This window comes from Phyllopteryx taeniolatus, chromosome 2, assembly GCF_024500385.1.
Source record: "Phyllopteryx taeniolatus isolate TA_2022b chromosome 2, UOR_Ptae_1.2, whole genome shotgun sequence".
Classification (NCBI taxonomy): domain Eukaryota; kingdom Metazoa; phylum Chordata; class Actinopteri; order Syngnathiformes; family Syngnathidae; genus Phyllopteryx; species Phyllopteryx taeniolatus.
The window spans coordinates 4,480,059-4,498,968 of NC_084503.1; the positions used below are offsets into that span (position 1 = coordinate 4,480,059).

The 18,910-nt window shown below is 40.4% G+C and overlaps 1 protein-coding gene and 1 non-coding gene across 3 annotated transcripts in view; both read right to left on the minus strand.

The window, feature by feature from the left end:
* Positions 1–18,910, minus strand: part of phlpp2 (PH domain and leucine rich repeat protein phosphatase 2) — a 39,386-nt gene that overhangs the window by 19,442 nt on the left and 1,034 nt on the right. The window contains exons 2-7 of one of the 2 annotated variants that reach the window (XM_061754529.1): positions 16,424–16,704; positions 13,564–13,697; positions 4,860–5,050; positions 4,056–4,181; positions 1,279–1,433; positions 610–756 (exon numbers count right to left, since the gene is read on the minus strand). In XM_061754529.1, the coding sequence (XP_061610513.1) occupies positions 610–756; positions 1,279–1,433; positions 4,056–4,181; positions 4,860–5,050; positions 13,564–13,697; positions 16,424–16,704 (1,034 nt within the window). Of the gene's footprint in view, positions 1–609; positions 757–1,278; positions 1,434–4,055; positions 4,182–4,859; positions 5,051–7,712; positions 8,307–13,563; positions 13,698–16,423; positions 16,705–18,910 lie in introns of those variants that run through there. The other variant, XM_061754536.1, reaches the window with a different exon arrangement.
* trnag-ucc (transfer RNA glycine (anticodon UCC)) lies at positions 5,486–5,557 on the minus strand. Its single transcript has one exon. It is a non-coding gene; the product is annotated as a tRNA-Gly (tRNA).

Here is an 18,910-nt window from a genome sequence, read left to right on the forward strand (position 1 = left end):
AGTCTACACACCCCTGTTCAGATGCCTGTTTTTGTTTTTTTTTTAGATAAAAAACAAAAGACTAAACAACTAAGATAATGCGGTAGCACGAGTGTGCACAACACTCATAACTGGGGTTGCGGCCGTGTTCACAATTAACCAATCGCATTCAAACTCATGTTAAATGGGAGTCAGTACACACCTGCTCCGATTTAAAGTGCCTCTGATTAACCCCCCAAAAACAAATTGAATCTTGAATAATTTCAATTGTGTTAGTTGAATAGGTTATAGGTCAATAAAGGTGGAAAGTTTTAAAACGATTCATCTTGGTATCATTTTTTTTTTTTTATTATCACAAAAACTGGGCATTTGAACAGGGGTGTGTAGACTTCTTATATCCACTGTAGTTTAAAATGGCTCACCAATGAACTCTTTAATGTCCGTGTGTGAATAATAGCACTTATAAACCGAGATAATTAAAGTTACTACATCGTTTCATTATTTCAGGGAATAATTGGGGTGCAGTATCTATTAAAATATATCCTTTCTAAATTAGATCGATTGATGGTAAAAAAAAAAAAAAAAAAAGACTAATAGTGCCAGGGTGCTCTATACACGTGAGTGCGCCACCTTTGGAGGTTGCCGATCTGCACGGGTACGGTGTGGAGATTGTTGCAGGAGAGCCAGAGCTCAGTGAGGGTGAGGATCTCGCACACACATTCGGGGAAAACACCCAGACGGTTGTGAGACAAGTTCAAGCTCTTCAGCTGAGAGAATCTAAAGACCAAGAGAGCAAAATGAACGATATTACATCGCAGCCTTGGTATGCTCCTATCGTACTTCGTACATGATTGTCACACGAACGTCACATATCCCTTAACACGCTTCTGAGCCTTTAAGTCACGTGGTGAGTTGGCGTCTACTCCGTGCTCCTTGCGAGTGTTTTCATTTTACGTTAGTGTGTTTGACTGTTCGGCCTGTTCAATAGACGGATGAAAGTGCATCTGTAGATTGAATAGGCTAGTTGGGAGAAAATGAGACATTTTTAGATGATTTATATACTGATAGCCTGTTCTGACAAACCCAATTTTCCATGAAAGACTTTACTTCAGGCTCAACGCTTATTGAACTGATGAAATGAAATCTTTGCAGTGTTCTTCTGAAGTATAAGCACAATAATGACGTTCTAATGTCCGCAAAAGGGAGAAAAACGTATGTAAAGTAAAGCATGAAGTCCTTGCGTTTATGTCATTTTAGAGCTCAACCGCCTTGCCGATGATATTTGGGTGAAGTTCTTACCTGGGGAGGTGGAGGAGACCTCCAGGCCCCAGCAAGTTCATGAAGTTGTGTCGCAGGTTGAGGTGGGTCACGTCTTGGCAGTAGAACAGATACTTGGGCACCGCCTCCAGACTGTAGCACGACAGGTCCACCAGGCTGACTGTCTGCGACACCACCTGACAAACACATACGCAGGCTCAAAAAAACCCCAACTACATTAACATGGTAGCTAAAGCAGAATGGGGGCGATATAATACAGATGTACAAAATACACAAAGAAGAGTTTCGCCAGGGAATCAGTAAGCTGCAGTAATATTCGCCATTCCTCGCAGAGGATAAAGAATACATGCCTGGGAGTATTGTTATATTTCCTGTCTACATGTGTGGTTGCAGCATTTGTGTTCAAATATCCGTTGGTTAAAGGGTTATGACTACCGCAACATTGATGCTAACGATGTTGCGGTAGTCATAAAGGGTTATGACTACTGCAACATCGTTTGTATGTCTATGGCATTTTGTTTTCTTTGTTAGCATTAAGATAGCAGACGTTTGTGAGTTATGTGTGCGCAAGTAATACTTACAATTGGGATCAGAGCAAAAATGTGAGTTTTGAATTAGGTTATAAATACAAACCGATATAATTAGCTGTAAAAAAAATAGAGATTTGTTTTTGTTCAAGTTTGTCTAAAATACCATTCGTAGCTCATCCACAGACCTGTGTTGTTACAGTCTCCCTTTTGGCGCTGGTCTGCACGAGTCTGAGGACAACGTCCCGCGTTAACCGCGAGGCTGCACGCTGCGCAGCGGGCCAGAAAATGGGCCGGCTGCTCACAGGAGCGTGACATCACATAACTTGATTTGGGAAGTGACAAAGACTAAACTGCTCATCTCCCTCACAAACGCTCCGGCGCTCTCTCTTGAAAAGCAAATGCTTTTAAGACAAATGAGACTAATTAGGTGACGCGAGAGCGTAGCAATGGATTGACTGAGGGGAGAAAGAAAGAAAACATTGTGACTCTAAATAATTGACGCGCCGTGATAGACGACACAGGCTACACAATGCACAATAGCTTCAATGAAAAAGATACACCGCAAACCAACTACTTATGCATGGTCGTAGACAACCGCAGTGTATCCCGTCGGACCAGATTTACTAAAGTCTGACAATAATTTGGTGGCCGCATAATTCATAGTTCAGTGGATAATTTAGCCAGCTGATTTCGACCTGCATTTATAAAAAATCTGTTTAAAACTTACATTACAGTATGCCGTAGCATACTGCATCGATTTCTACAATACTACACATTATAAAACCATACAGTAATAACATAGTAATAACAACAGAGTAACAGTCATTTTTCACAGAGGATAAAAAAGATTATGTGAGTATTGTTAGATTGTCTGTCTACACGTGTTGCTGCACCATTTATGGTTAAATATTCATTGCTTAAAGGGTTAGCACTACCGCTACAACGATGCTAGTTTCAATAGCCAGTCTAAGGGGTTTTACATTGTGTGCTAGCCTTAAGCTAAGGGACTTTCATAAGTTATAAGGATTGGTTAAATAGACAACGTGAAATACTCTTTGTTTTATGTTTAGTTTTACAGTAAAGTTGTACTGGGAGTGGCAAAAGACATCTTGCAGCTAGCACGTCTTTTTCTTGAACAATTGTCAACTTTCAGCAGCTTGTTGTGAAGTTCGCTATCATCAGGCCAAATTAATGTGTCAGAATGAGTTACACGCATTTAAATTTTTCAGCAAAATGATATTACACAATAAATTCTATCGTCAAAAAGTGCATTGATTTAATCGCCAGATTAACATTAAAAGCTCACCAAATATCTGCTACACATTGTTGCAGAATTGAAATGTTTTTTATTTAAAAAAAATAGACCAGAGTCAAATTTATTGGCAGAAATTTACATAAAAACCTTTTACTTGAACGAAGAGACTTCCTGCTTTGGGGTGGCGTCACAGTGTCATGATATCCAAGATAGTAATGCTCACTTTTGATTGACACTGTCATAAAAAATGAGAGGTGTCTAATATTTGAGTTGCTTTTTTTTTCACCCACCCGAGATGTCAAAGTATTTGAGACAGCGCAGTACACTTACCGGTTGTTTCTCTTAAATACAGTACAAGGTGGATTCATTAAGCCAAGCCGCCAAAAACCTTCATCCGCCATCCATCACAACTCTCATCTACGGCCGCATACATCCAGACCACTCTAAACCCGTACGGTAATCCATACGGCGATGGCAAGGAGAAAAGACACAGTGCACTTAGAGTGAATCTGCAACTAATTCTATCCCTTTTTTTTTTTGTTCTGTTGGCTTTCGCCTCTCATGCCTTCCATCCTAAGAGGACACGCTCAGATTGTCTGCTCGGCGCCAGAAAGGAGCTGAGGCGCCTTTCACCTTCCACCATTCAAAGTGCCTCTGATTCACCCCAAATAAAGTTCAGGCGTTCAAGTAAGCTTTTCCTGATATATATATATATTTTTTCATTTCTAGCAGAGGCCTGAAGGTTTTGTGCTAACATTGAACTGCAATTTTGAACTGTTCATAACTCTCTCCACCTTGTCTAAGGCCAGAGTTTCTACTGGGAAAAAAAAAAACTGTATTGCAAAAACACTTGTAATCGCCCAAACATGTGAGAAAATGTCTTATGCATGCATTTTTGCAACCCAAGTCCTAACATCTAGGGGGGCACACCTGGAACAAAGACAGGAGCAAAAATAATTCTAATAATAACAAAGTAATAACACATTGTATGATCATTTTGTTTGCCTACTTACTTTGGATGCCTGTCGATGCCATCGCTGGTAGTCAGCCAGTGTGTCAAAATTGACATAGTATGTCTGCGCTTGCGATCCTGCAGAGCTGAACATCAGGCAGTGTTGTCTCCTCTTCACCTCCTCCACCTCAACACAAACATTAACAAAATATTAGAAACTCTCAGTATGATGCAGTGCAAGTCCATACCACTGCGTCACGTAATAATAAACACAATGTTACATTTTTATCCCTCTGACATTGTCCATTGGAACACTTTTTATACAGCTCTTACATTAGATCGCTTTACATTGTGTAGGTGTACCTAATGTTGAATTTATTTGCATGTCCATTTTATTTATATCGCGCCAATACACAATTGAAGTTATATCAAGGCACGTTAGAAATGAAGCAGGCAGATAATTGCTGAAAAAGTGCAGACTGAGAACTATGTAGTACTGAATTGTGGAGATATAGCATTTTTCACCATTGGCATGACTAAAACGGGGCCCAGTGACGCACTACGGATAGTTGTCTGGTGTGGCCGCTTTAGAGCACCTCGTTGTTGGCTGTAAGTGCACGCACGTCACATAGAGAAAGAAAGAAGACCGAGGAGCTGGGAATTATTATTCTTATTTTTTTTAAAGGTCCAACTTGACAGCAAGAGTATTGACAGGGGCCACTTTAGAGTGCCTCGTTGTTGCGACGTGGAAAAGCCCAGCAATGACCAGGTGGGATATATTCCAGCCACCAAGCAACATTTCCCGGTTTAAGTACTGTGTGGCATGTGCATTCAGCCCGCAGTTGCCTGAACTTGGACCCCTCACCTTGCCCCCCACCAGGGGCAGGATGTGCATCTTGCCGGTCAGGCTGTCTTTGACCGAGGCCACGATGAGACATGTTCCGCAGAGAACGACCTGCCGTTCGGCCCACTTGTGCAGCTGCGTCTTACCCTTGCGAACGCTGAACACGCCCTTCAGCAGGGTGCGCTCCTGCTGATCCGCGTTCACTGGTCGCTCTAGCGGAAGGAGAGATAAAGAGAGTGAGAGAGCACATAGACACTGACGGAGTTAGTGCAGAGCCACAAACGTCTCTGATACACAGCTCGCCTCGCCTCCATCTATTGTGATAAATAACATCGGATAATTCACAGAAAGAGAACAATTGACTCTTTGTGCATTTAATCAAGTGTGTCGCATCTGTGATTTTTATTGCGGACAACTTCTCCTTTATCAGATTCAAAATATGAATTTGTAATGAACTATACATATTTTTTAAATCATTTTCCACAAAGGAAGAACGATTTGTTTTTTCACAATTTGCATTTTGCCTATTAAGGACATAGTGAAGTTTACAGGCTACAGATTGTATTGGGGTACCTAATGTTGTGTTCATTGACATAATACGCACAAAAAAATGAAGTGAGAAAAAACAAACAAACAAGAAAAAGACATGCGTTGGCCGGGAATCGAACCCGGGTCAACTGCTTGGAAGGCAGCTATGCTAACCACTATACCACCAACGCACATGTCGGTTGGTGTGATCGTTTCAGTTAGATATTGTCAAACGACTACAGCCGCTATACCATTTTTAAACATACATTTTCAATCATGGCATTGCTTGGCAGACGAGGGTCGTTTCGTTACTTTCGCCGTTGTTGATGACGTCCATAATCTTCGGGCGACATTTTTTAAAAATGATTACTATTATTATTTTTCCCTGCCGTTTTCAAAAAGCAGCATTTGTGCAGCGCGGGGGTGAATACGAAACATTTGACCGATTTAAACTGATTACTCAACGCAATCCGGTTCAAATGTGGCGACTCAATGTACTTTTCGTATGACGTCATCGACGTGTTACTTAACGCACTCCGTATCAAATGTGGCGAATCATCGTCCTTTTTAAATGACGTCATCAACGTGTGGATTCCAAACCATATCAAGGTTGCCATATAATTAAAACAGTAACCAGTTGTATTGAATGTTTTTGTACAAATATATATATATATATATAATGTTTACTTTCATGCCCCTAGCGTTAGAAGTTCCTCATGTTTGTATGTAAATGCAAAAATGTTGTTTTGTAAATTGTAAATGTTAAATCAAATTGAGGTTAAAAAATAATAATAATAAAAATCAAAGTTGCCATATCCTCCGAGGAACATTCTTCTGGAACCCACAATCAGATGATAAAACATGGTTATGCCCTTTTCAGTTCTGCATTTCGATTAAAGTATGAGAACTTCAATTTTAAAATACTAGACAACTTTTAAACTTGCAATAACGCCATTTCTCGGTTCACTGACTTGGATGATAAATGCAACTTTAGTGGGATTCAGTCAGAGACATTTACTCTAGTAAGATTTTTCTACAACTGCACACTAGTGGGACAACTTTGGCATACTAGTCGGACAATTACATGTTACTAGCGAGGCAAAAACTACTAGTGGGCATTTTGGTTGCACTAGTAGGGTCCAGGAGGCGACGTGTGCATGACACGTGCGTACTAGTTGGGTGTATTTGCATTGCTAGTGAATTGTGAGGGGGGAAAAAAGACAATGTACTAGTACATGGACCTTCATCTGGGTGTCAAGGATATGGAATAAATGCTCAAACGGTTTTCGATAGTTTTCCTCTGAATGTCTTGTTTCATCCTTGTTTCCATCCACCTTCACTTTCCCTCGTCAAGGACGTCCAACTGTAAGGAAAGGCTGTCTTCGTTTGCCAGCAAAAGCGATTATGACTGAGCAAAAGAGCTTATGACAACAAACTGTCAAGCAGGCACATCTACAGCAGCGCCTCTTCCTTTACATCACAATAGAGCGCTCCACAATGGATAGACAGTTATTTTTTATTTATTACATTTTTTGTTCTGTTTTTAACATACTGATTATGATCCCTCAAAAGGAAATTCAACCAATTGTCAAGGCACCACTGTATATGTAAAATTGTTTATATTTAAAATAAATAAATAAACCGATCGGTTCATGAGATAAATGACGACAAAAACGAATAAATGCATTTGAATTCACCAAACGGCTAAATTACTGTCGTGAATATTACAGCTTTTGTGCTAAAGCGCCCCGTTTGATTTTTAAAACAGACAGATGAAACAAAAAATATGTTAAAATTCACATGTAAGATGCAGTAGTATGTAAAATACAGTCATACCTCGTTTATCGCAATAGGTGAAATCTGGGAAGTACGGAACACATTTTACATCACCAGACTATTATTCATCTTCCCCACATTCCTACTAACCTCTACCATAGTCTTATAAACACTTTGTATACTCTTAGTATACCGTTAAACATGCAGTAATCCAAAGTAGTGCTGTCCACTATGCATATTTTATTCCTTGTAATATGTGTTATAGGAAGGCTTTATTTTACCACAAAAACATTACATCATACACTGGCTTTCGATAGTGTATCCACATGTTGCCATTCATAGATGAGAATAATAGCTTTGGCCCAGATTTCACGTTAGAACTTTTATGAGTAATTTGAGACAAGATAGCCTTTATTTCGTTGTGTACACTTTTTGGGACATTTTTGTTTTGGTGTGCTGTGCGATTTTCCTAATTTCAAACACATAATGTTTGTGCCTTGGCTCAATAACAGTTAGGAAACATTGATTTAAACTCGAAAGCTACATGCACATAGAATACGTGATACTCACGCCATGCTGGCTTCTTGCACATCAACACATCTGAAAATCATTAGCTGTCTTACTCAATGTGTCCTAGCAATAAAGATCCAACTTCCCTAAAACAAGTGTCGTTCTCTGAGGTTTGTGGTGTTATTAGTTGCTATGGAAATAGGCTCGTCGTCCAAATCAAAGTCCAGTCCGAGCTAGTAAACCTCCACCTCGTGCGCCGCGACTGCAAATAAAGTTGACTTCACGGGGGTTAAAGTGGGTCAAATGCCGGTGGATGTTACGCAACGCTGTTTTCAAAGCGTATGTCGCGTCGGAGGAGAGAGCGGATTGACAGACGGGGCCCGGCAGACTAATTGTCACCCTGTGCGAAACACCCTCCGAACCGCGGGGGAAGAGTGAAGAAAAGTGACACATCGGAGCGGACCGCGGCCTTCGCTCGGCGGGGGTGTCGTTGACACGTGACTCCGCGCGGCGAGCGGTGAGGCTCGGGCGAGGTTAAAACGCGATGTCCAATTATTACAAGGGGAAGTGGATGTATTAACCGCAACAGGGTGGAGGGCTACAACGCCATTAAACTTGATCTGACATAATGGGAAAACTGTGCTGCTTCATACCTCACCCTAAGTGTGAAATGCGGTTCATCATTCACGACCTCGATATATATATATATATATATATATATATATTTATACTTATATTTTTTCATTATAATTTTTTAAGGGGTCCATTATTATTATTTTTTGGGGTTCATGAAAGCGACTCGCCTGTGACAAGTACGTCAACAATGTCTACATAAAGCACACCAGCGGTGAGTTTGTATACATTTTGAAACCTTTCAAACAGTTTCAAGTTTTTCATACTTAACAACTTTGTACTGTAGTGGGTAATTTGGTACTGTACAGTAATATGGGTGCATATGGCCACAACAACAAAAAAGTTTCAATGTAATAAAATAATAATAATCGGCTGTATCGGCCGCCCCCATTTGCCTGTTTTATAGATGTTCCACATGTTATGTCCAAAGATGGTCAATTTCCTATTTTTTCCCCCACAGCGTCTGTTATTTTCACAAAATTTTCCACCAATCTAAACTGTTGAAAATAGCTTGAGAACAAATCTAATAACACTCTTGAACGCTCAACTGTGTGAGAAGTGTGGTATGACTACGCCTCTTCCCTCACTCTGCGGGAGCCGTGCGGCATTATATCAACTCAAGATTGAAAATCTGGAAGTTTTTTTTTTTTTTTTTTTAGACAATAACAAGCGAGTGAAAATTATTAGGTTAGAAAAAAAAACAGAGTAAAATGGATCGCTATAATGCTTCGTTGCAGAAGGACGAGTTCAGCCACAAAAGTAAGTTGCATGCGGATGAATATTCAAGCCTATTACACTCTCTAGTCAGCTCATCGTTTGTTGTTGTTTTTTTTTTAAACTGCATCACGCATGGCTCTAGAGTCTAGACCTTTGAAATAGATTTTGGGAAGAGGAATTAACCACAGTCAACATCTTTGGTTGACATTGGGAACAGTGGGAAAAGGACCTTCATCAAAATGTTGGAGGCAAAGAATTGCCCAAAAGGTCTTAGTCCAATACAGAATTAATATCCAGCTCAACTCTGATTGATTCATTCATCCATTAAAAGTAAGTCCCTAGACTTTTCTCCACATGGCGTACCAAAAAGTAGCAATATACAATTAAATCCTTGTGAAGGACACCGCAAATTCATCACCACTTTACAGAGTCTGCGCAATCACCGTGCCGAATACCGGTCCCATCTCCTGAAACCCCTGATCTACGTCTGCATGATATTTATACCACTCAAATCTTTTTTTTTTTAAATTGCACAATGGTTTATTTCAAGGCAACTGACAAGCACTTAAAAGTCAGACTCAGAATAGCAAACGCCTCCGTTTGGCACTGAACTCAAAGAGTCGGTCGGGCCTGACAGTCACGTACGTGCCTCCTCTCGCTTCGACTCTGTTGCTCTTTAAAAACTAGTCCCAACTCGTGTAAAAACCCAATTCTGTAGACCATTTCATAATGTTCGCGAACAATAAGTGCCGGGATACTCCCGCTACCGCTAATCTGAACTGAAAACAATGATCCTATTGTGCATTTATTTCTGTGGAGAAACGTCGATACGTTTCAAGCAAGAGTGAGAACAGATTGAGGGCAAAGAAAAAGCTGCATCACAGAGACATCACATTTGGAGGAGCTGTCAGGAAATGATGAGGATTCTGCTCTCACGCTTGGGGCCATTCGCTTTGTACCTCACTTTATTCACAGTCTCATTCATCCACTCACTGTACATCCGATCCGCTTCAATATGAAGTTGCATGTGCATCCGCCTTCTGCCCGGTAATATTTTTACATAGTGGGTTCATCCAGAGTCAGCACGATGGAGTAGCGGTTAGCATGTAATAATATACACGGTTGCTCCATGTGTACAGTATAAAAATAGCAGTTATTTGAATGTTTGCAATTATCGGAACATCTGTGCTAATTTCTGTTAAATTTGCGACTGCAATTACTGTAATATCTATGCTAACTTCTGTTAGCATTAAGCTATCGGACTTCTGTCCAACGAAATTATATGGCTCGGGTGAACATTTCGGTGTTTAACTACACAATGTTTAATTTTTTTGTTTTATGATACGTCTGGTCTTGGTGCGTTAACGTAGCAGTTGTTTGAAGGTTTATAGTTACTGCAATATCCATACTAATTTCTGTTAGCCTGTCTATAGTGTTGCACATTATGCGTTAGGATTAAGATAGTGGACTTGTTAGATGAAATGTTATGGTTTAGTTAAAAATGTTGTTAGTTTCACAGTAAATTGGAACTGGGATTGACTGATAAACAGTTTAAAGCAAGCCCGCTTTCCCTCTTAATTTGAGAACAGTGCGAATTCGAATCTTTCTTTCATTTCCTCAAAGTGACGACAGATGCTTTTAAACGAGACCTATGTGTTTTTAAATACATATTGCGTCTCATTTTATAACTGTATCCAATTTTATTGATTTTTTTTTTATTATTATTTTTCTGTAGCATTTTGAGATCACTGAACATACAATAAGTGCAATACGAATACAATTGATCATTATTGTTATGTTATATGAAAGTCCATCCATGCACAAGTGGGTCAGAGTAATAAGAACAAATAAGTACGATCTGAGGTGTCAGAAATAGGTCCACCATGCGACTTATTAAACACTGACGCTTTGATTGGGAGCCAAATCAATAACTTTATTTGCCGCTATCTCACCTCTCCCACATGACTCATTGCGGGACAGCGGCGGTGGGTCTCGACCGCGCGGGCCGAGCAGGCACGCAGCCCAAGCGGACCGGCGCCAGAGATGACAGCAGGCCGCGTCCCGGCTCCCTGCAGCTGCGTGGACGGGGCTGACCCACACAGCCGCTGGCCCACGGGTCCCCTTGCATTTGGTTTCACTCGCAGTGTTTTGATGAAATCAGCATTAAGCCATCATTACTGTTTGTTTTCATCTCATCGGAGCATCCCAGCAGGAGTGTGCGGGGGAGGCTCAACATGACGTTTTTCATCAAATAAGACGGGAGGAAGTAAGATAAAAAAAAAAAAAAAACCTCATTCATTAGACTAATGGTGATATGTCGAGCCATTATCCCCTACAGGAGAGCCAGTCTTGTCACAGTGGGGCCTTGCGATAAGTGACCTGACAATTCTACGATTCTTTCGCTTGGGCATGCGAGCAAAAATTCAAGATACGAGCGCCGTACGCTGGCAGTCAACTCAACTCAATTCACAACAAACAGCAGTTTGTCAGATAGTGACCGTCAAAAGGAGCCTTTAAGCTGTTTAATGGCATTCTCAGTTGAAGTTTACACTCAAACCAAACATAAAACAAAGAGAATTACACGTGCATTTAAAACAACCACACAAATCTGCCTCCTGGTAGCTTAATGCTAAGACGCAGTGCAAAAATGCAATAGATGGGCTGATAAATAGCATCTATGCGGAGGTGATCTAGTTCTTTAAGGAATTAATATTTGAACACAAACAGTGCAGCAACACGTAGACAGACAATATAACAATACTCACAGGTATATATGTTTTTCCCCTCGCAGCCAAAAACAACTAATATTACTTTCTCTGGACATTGAATCTATCGCAGCCTTCCAACTAAAATGGCATAAAAATAACACACTACTGTACCGTAAACAGCAGGCTGCTCCCTGGTTCATGGAGAATGACGACTATTATCCAATTTCACTTAATTAGTTAAAAAAAAAAAATTGTTATTCATACGCTACAAATTAAATGTATCTTTGCTCCTCTATCGCTGCCAGCGACACAAAGTGACAGGCAGAAAAAATTAAATGCTCTTAAACTAAATGAGAGAAGGTAAAATTGATGTGTGCACCCACCTGGTGTCATTCAGACAACAGAATGCTGTGGTGCCTTGACGTACGAGTTTAGTTTGTTTCGTGACCACGCTCGTAACACAAAATAATAATAACAACAACAATACTATTAGTTGGTTTTCACAGAAGAAAAAGAATATATGCCTGTCAGTATTGTCATAAAATATCTGTCTGCTTGTGTTCAAATATAAGTTGTTTAAAGGTTTATACCTACTGCAGTATTGATGCTAGTTTCATGAGCCTGCCTGTGGCGTGTCGCATTGTGTGTTAGCATTAAGCCAGCAGACAAGGCAAAGTTATTTTGGTAAATACAAAATGTGTAATTATCTTTGTTTTATGTTTAGTTTGACAATAGATGTCAACTGAGAGTACCAAAAAAAAAAAAAACAGCTCATATTTCTAAAACACTTGTTAGGTCACCGCTGTAATAGCTTTGTGTTCAACGACCCAGATTGCACACCAATTGCATTTGTGAGTAAATTAAGATAAGAGTATCATTATTTCAGTATCCAGTTATTTTTTGTTTATCGCCGGGGTTAGGTTCCGGACCACCCCATGCAATTATTTTGATTATTTATACATATGTTAAAGCATTATGAACTTCCCCAGACTCATATTTATCTTCCCCACACTCCCATTAACCTAAACATCTTTTAAGCATACAGTAATGCACAGTAGTACTGTACACTATGTACATTTTATTCCTTGTAATATGTATTTTAATGAATTGTTCTTTTTTTTTTTTTTTTTTTACAGTTTTAATGTTTTAGGCTATGAAGCGTTATTTTACCAGAAATAAAATACAGCATACTGTCCACTTAAAATCCCATGATATGGCTAATTATGCGCTATACGAATATGAAAAAAAAATCTGCAAAAAGGGGAAATGTGATACAGCGAGGGAACACTGTACTTTTTAGCGACATTTTTATTTGGTCAAGTTCCAGGAGAGGTTTCTACTGTACAATACCGTGATATGTATTGGCTCAATAAAGGTTCAGAACCACTGCTCGAATAAACAAACAAGCCAAAACAAAGTAAAAAATCTTTTGCTTTCATCCTCGGCGGAAAACAGATGTGACTGAAATATGATTTTTTGGGGGGGCCAGACACAAGGGAGCGTACGGTGGCCCTAAAGGGACAAAAGCTACGCCCCGGCAAAAAGGCAGCCTACAAAAGATGAGTAGTACACTAAACCTAAAGAAAAACACTGGCCACACCATTAGGCACACCTGCACATTTGAACAAGATCCAATAGGAGAACATACGTGAACAAACAATTCTGCCTGCCAAGCGATAACAATTGAAACGCGCCACGAGGGTGCGACGACACTCAACCTTCACTTGGCTCGCCTCGTCCCCTCCATCAGAAGAAGCGGGACCTCTATCATGCGCAGACAATGAAGACGGATGATGATGACGGCGAGGACGATGACGACGAAGATGACGGGCCACGGGGGTCAGTATACTCACCGCTGTAGAAGCGGATCAAGCAGCTGAGGTCTGAATTGGCAGCCTCTTGCTGCACTCGCACCGGGTCGGCGTAGCCCATCGCGGCCAGATAGTCGTAAAGCATCTGGAGAGGACGCTCGGTGGGCTCCAGTCTCCTGCAGCGCGAAAGCAGGATGACAACAGGGAACATAAATACAATCGACGCGAAAGGATGTTTTTTTTTTTGTGTGTGTATTATTAAGACAGTGGGTGAGCTCAACAGCTCCCAGTAAGCAGTGTCTTTATTTTCATTGTGTAATGCTTTTCATTAGAAATAGAACAATATTTGCACATGTGGAAAGTTGCCGCATAAAAAAAAACCCCACTCCGGCAAAGCCCCACTGGTCAGCTAGAATGAACAAAAACATGCATAGGAAATGAAAAGTCAGAATCGTCTTCTTTTAAATTGAAATACCACTTTTATATTTATGTTTTGGAAGGAAATGCACACACATGTTGACATTACAGGGCATTACATTTAGGTAAAAAATATACAACTGTAATAGTGTTGTTGCTCAAGATTTGTGTGAATTGTGGCCATAAAGTTCAACCTTTGTTCCATCGGACAAAAACCCATTTTCCCACTGGTTTTTGGGAGATTTTTGTTACGGGCCAATGAAACCAAAGTCTAACTCTTGGCCATAATTTCAAACGGTATCATCATGCTTTGGGACTGTTTTTTCTTCAGCTTGAAATGAGGCCTTAGAAAAATAACAGTGTTAGTATAAAACGTTCAGGCTTCTGCTGGAAAGCAAAAAAAACAAAAAACAAAAAAAGAGTCAGGAAAAGCCTACTGCAATTTATAAGATTCAATTGGCGCTAATTAGAGGCACTTTAAATGGCAGCAGGTGCTTGCTGACTCCCATTTAACATGAGTTTGAATGTGACTGGCTAATTCTGAACACAGTCCCAGATATGAGTGTATGTACACTTGTGTAATTATTTCAGTTCTTTTTTTTTTCTATTTTTTTTTTTTTTACTTCCCCTCTCAAAAAGATTTAAAAAAAAAATCTAATGAGTTTTAGGTCGCATTAATAATGGAAACAGTTTTTTTACACAACAAAAACAAAACATTTAATCAATCAATATCCTAAACACAATCAATCACATTACTAAAGATAATGTTAAATGAATACCTCTGTGACACTGTATATCTTTGTAAAGGGAGAATTTATGGTACAGCAGGCGTACCTAATGTTGTGTCCAGTGATGCTCAACAAGCTCACTGGTTGGCGTGCAGCTTCAAATTAATTGACATTTTCCTGCAGCTTTAATTCCCCTACAAGAAAGTTTCTGGTGAAAGTGTGATTTATTTTTAATATGACATGCACGTGAAATTCAGTTAAAGAGTGAGATATGTCTGAACATTTTATAGCCCTCAGAAGTGACGCGAGGTCCTGCACTTGCAGCCTCTACATATAAAGTGAAGATGGATGAGGCTCCTGACCTCAATGTATTAGTCAGGCTGCTTTAATAGGCCACTTGTCCTAGTGTGCCCTCTCTGGGAGGAGGCGATTGAGAATTCTGGGAGTCTCCCTTTTGGAAAACGTTTTGGGCATGACCCAGTGGGAGGAAACCGGAGACTGGGCCGGGACAGCCCGCTTGGCGTTGCCTGTCATGTCTGCCCACAGGAAACTTAGGGAAGCTCCCACAAATACAACAACGACCAGGATGGGTGGATGTCCTCTATGAATGGAGACCTCATTTTTTATTTTGTTTTCACAATTTAAAACAGTTACCAGGTGACTTGATAAAAAAGAAAAAAAGATTTTCAGCACGCTTAATATCCATTTGTAACACTCGGTTTTGTGGATCTCATGCAAATGAGCTACTGCTATCCCTGCCCCCTTCTCCCAAACGCTTGAAGCGGAAGATTGTGAAGCTCAACAACCTGAAGTCACTACGGGTAAAGCTAAATCACTCTCCAAAGCATCGAGCTGTTGTCGATGCTGAGTTCTAATGCATCCCTCCAGATACTTTCCATGGCTTTGCGGGAACTAGGAAGCACACTAATTCTTCGTGGCTCATGAAAGCGACTCGCCTACAACGAGTAGTACTGTACGTCAACAATGTCACCATGACCAAGCACAACGCGTGGTTAGTTTAGATAAAATTGCAAACTTTTTTTTTTTTAACATTTTCAAGCTTTTTTTAAAATATTTATTTAAAATAACTTTGTACTGTACTGTACTGTACTGGGTGTTTTAGGCTACAAAAAAAACCTACAAAACAATAATTTTGTATTGTACAAAGATGATATATTTTAATACAAGTGCCATCAAAACCCTATGTTTTTGCTGTAAAAATTATATATGTTGCGATAAAACACAATGCAGTATTTTGAAATACGATATATTGTAATTTAATATGCTATATTTTGAGTGTAATTTTTGGGCATAAAAATGCAACGTTTTCCAAAGCAGGTGGAGAGTTTGTGTTAAGGAATATTGTTTTCATGAGGAATATAAGCGTTTTTAGGAAACAAAAAAAAATGTTACTTACATTTTTTTTTTTTTTTTTTAACAATTATACTGCATTACTTTTTGCAGATTTGGAAACCAGTTCCGCAGAGGAAGTACTACGGAGAGCCAAGGTAAAAAATAAACCGTAAATTCTGAATCGCAGTATGAATACAACCGACATCAAATTTCCGCAATATCCTGGTTTTAAATCTTGGAGATTTCCGTTATTCATTTTAAATGGATCAGGTCTTACTGGCAGGCAGAGAGGCAATTTAAGTGCATCAGCGCAGGACTATAAAGTGGAGTCACTCGGCCAATCTGAAACGAGCCCGGAGTGGAATAGCATCCCTCAACAGTCTCAAAGATAAATGTTTGTTTACCTGACCAGATCGCCGTGCAGTTGGACAAAAAGGCCCTGCCCGTCCCTCTGGGCGCACATCTCCTCCACTGTGGTGCTGGTGGAGCAGAGCACCAGCTGCAGGTCAGGCTGAGGAGTGGAGGAGGCCTGGGGTCCAGAGGTAGTTAGCTGGGGGTCCACCGTGCCCCCGTACAGACACACGCAGCCCCGCTGGGTGTTGCTCTTCAGCCAGTCGCGTTCCCGGGATCCGAATCTGCTCTTTCTCGTCATGCACCCGCGACTCCCCACTCGCTTCATGTTGCGCTATGGACACACGCCCAAAGGTCACGTTAAAACTTCAATTCTTTATAGGGATGGGTATCATCAAAGTTTCATTCATTCCGGATCTAGAATCATCTTTCCCCATTGAAATGAATGGAAATGCCATTAATCCGTTCCAGCTACCACCCCCCCCCCCCCTGGAAAAAAAACAACAAAAAATGTGTAATGTGTTTAATAAGAAAAATAGCACTCTATATTATTTAACTTCATGAAAACAAACATTAACGACATAATTAAATAGGATGTAAAGAAATGAAACCGTTTTTGCCACATTTTTTTGCTTCAATTCAATGGACATTGTGCCACTCCTTCTGATTTGCGCGCAGTAAAATACAGACATACAGATCTACATGGAGACGTCTGAATCACATTAGTCACTTTTCGCTAATGCATAGATCAGATTACAGGATTTTAGCCACGATATTGGCTATCGTGGGCAGATGTACAACATAGTTTGTTGCAAACGACAAAACGTCTTGTCGTGTGACATAATAACACGACCAACGATTTGGCACTGCAATAGCCCCACAACACCAAAATGAAATGTCTAGCATCTTCCATGTAGTGTGACATACCAACTACAACTCCGTGACAGCGCACCTTGACGTCGACCACTAGGATCGCGTCATCGACTCCCTCGCTTGCTGTCGTTAGCATTTATTCACACGCACAGACCAATGTTCACCCAAGCTTTAGAGCATGATTCGACAGAACGTTGGCATGTTTACACACAAACGTTAGTGCTAGCACTAGCTATGGCTACACAACGTTATGTTGCCTGCTTGTGAGCCGTATTAAAAGTATGTGAATATACCTCAAGCTCTCCTTGAATGGACAGCCCAAAACATCCTCACCCGAGCAGTGCAATCTGTGACACCACCATGTTTTTCCTCTTTTTGTTCTTTTTTTCTCAACACATTATCGCGATCCATTGTTGTTGCTGTCGCCATGGTAATGTGTGTATCCGGTCACGGTGACTGGTGAGACGTTTTGTGCTCCCGCCTCCCCGACAGGGTTTGATTTGATAAAAGCCGAGTGATCGTAAAAGACGGGATATGGTGGTATCGTAATAAATGTTGTGTAATGTCGACCGAGATACGGCAAGATTTTATGGCAGTATTCTAACATAGTGTCATCGTAAAAGACCAAATTTGTCTCGTAGTCCGATCCAGGCATAAGGATAAAGAATATATTCCTTTGAAAATTATTGTATCATCTGTCTACATGTGTTGCTCTGCTGTTTGCGTTCAAATATGTGTTGCCTAAAGGGCTATAACACCCAAACATTGGTACAAGTTTGTATGCTGTTTTGCATTGTATGTTAGCATCAAGCTAGGTGAAGGCAAAATTGTGTGGTTGTTTTAAATAGATGTGTAATTCTCTTTGTTTAGGTTTAGTTTGACAGTAAACGTCAACTGGGAGTGGCATTAAACAGCTTGAAAAGTATTTTTAAGTTACCCCCCCACCCCCCCACCCCCCACCTTCATCTTAATTTAAATCACATCTCTGTACTAAAATGTCAGCCCTTTTTTTTGGGAGTAGAGCTGAACAGTGACTGCGCACAAGCGCTCGTAAACATCCAAAAATCAACACGCTGCTCTCGGCGCTTGTCAAGGATGCACCTTGACCTCTCCTAGGCACAATATTCACGGGCAAGGCCGTCAAGGTACAAGTCACATGATTGGTGTGCTGACCTGCACGGCTGATATTTGTACTGTTCGCCGATCGTCCCAACACGTTGCGATATTAAGCAGGTCGGACAAATAAGGTGTCCGCATACACACATAGACCTTCAATTAAAGTGTTGTCTATAGTGCTTGTCCTCATTAGGCCACATTTGCACTTTGTTCCCGGCAGCCATGGCAGTCCCGTTTGCCCAAAACAACACGCCGCGGTGATTTTGGCTGTACAGTACATTCTATTATCCAATTAAAGGTAAAAACAGATTTAAATATTCCAAAATAATAATTCAATATATTGTTGACTTCTTTACTTGACTGATAAATTGATGGAGAATATAATGTGATGAAATAGTTCCTCAATGTTCCTCACGCGCTTACTAAGTGATGTCATTCATTGGATGATGTCACTGGCCAAATCATTAGGTACACCTTATCAATACAATGAGAGTTAATGGACAATAAGTACAGTAAAGTGCAGCTATGATTGACACTCTGTAATAAAGTAG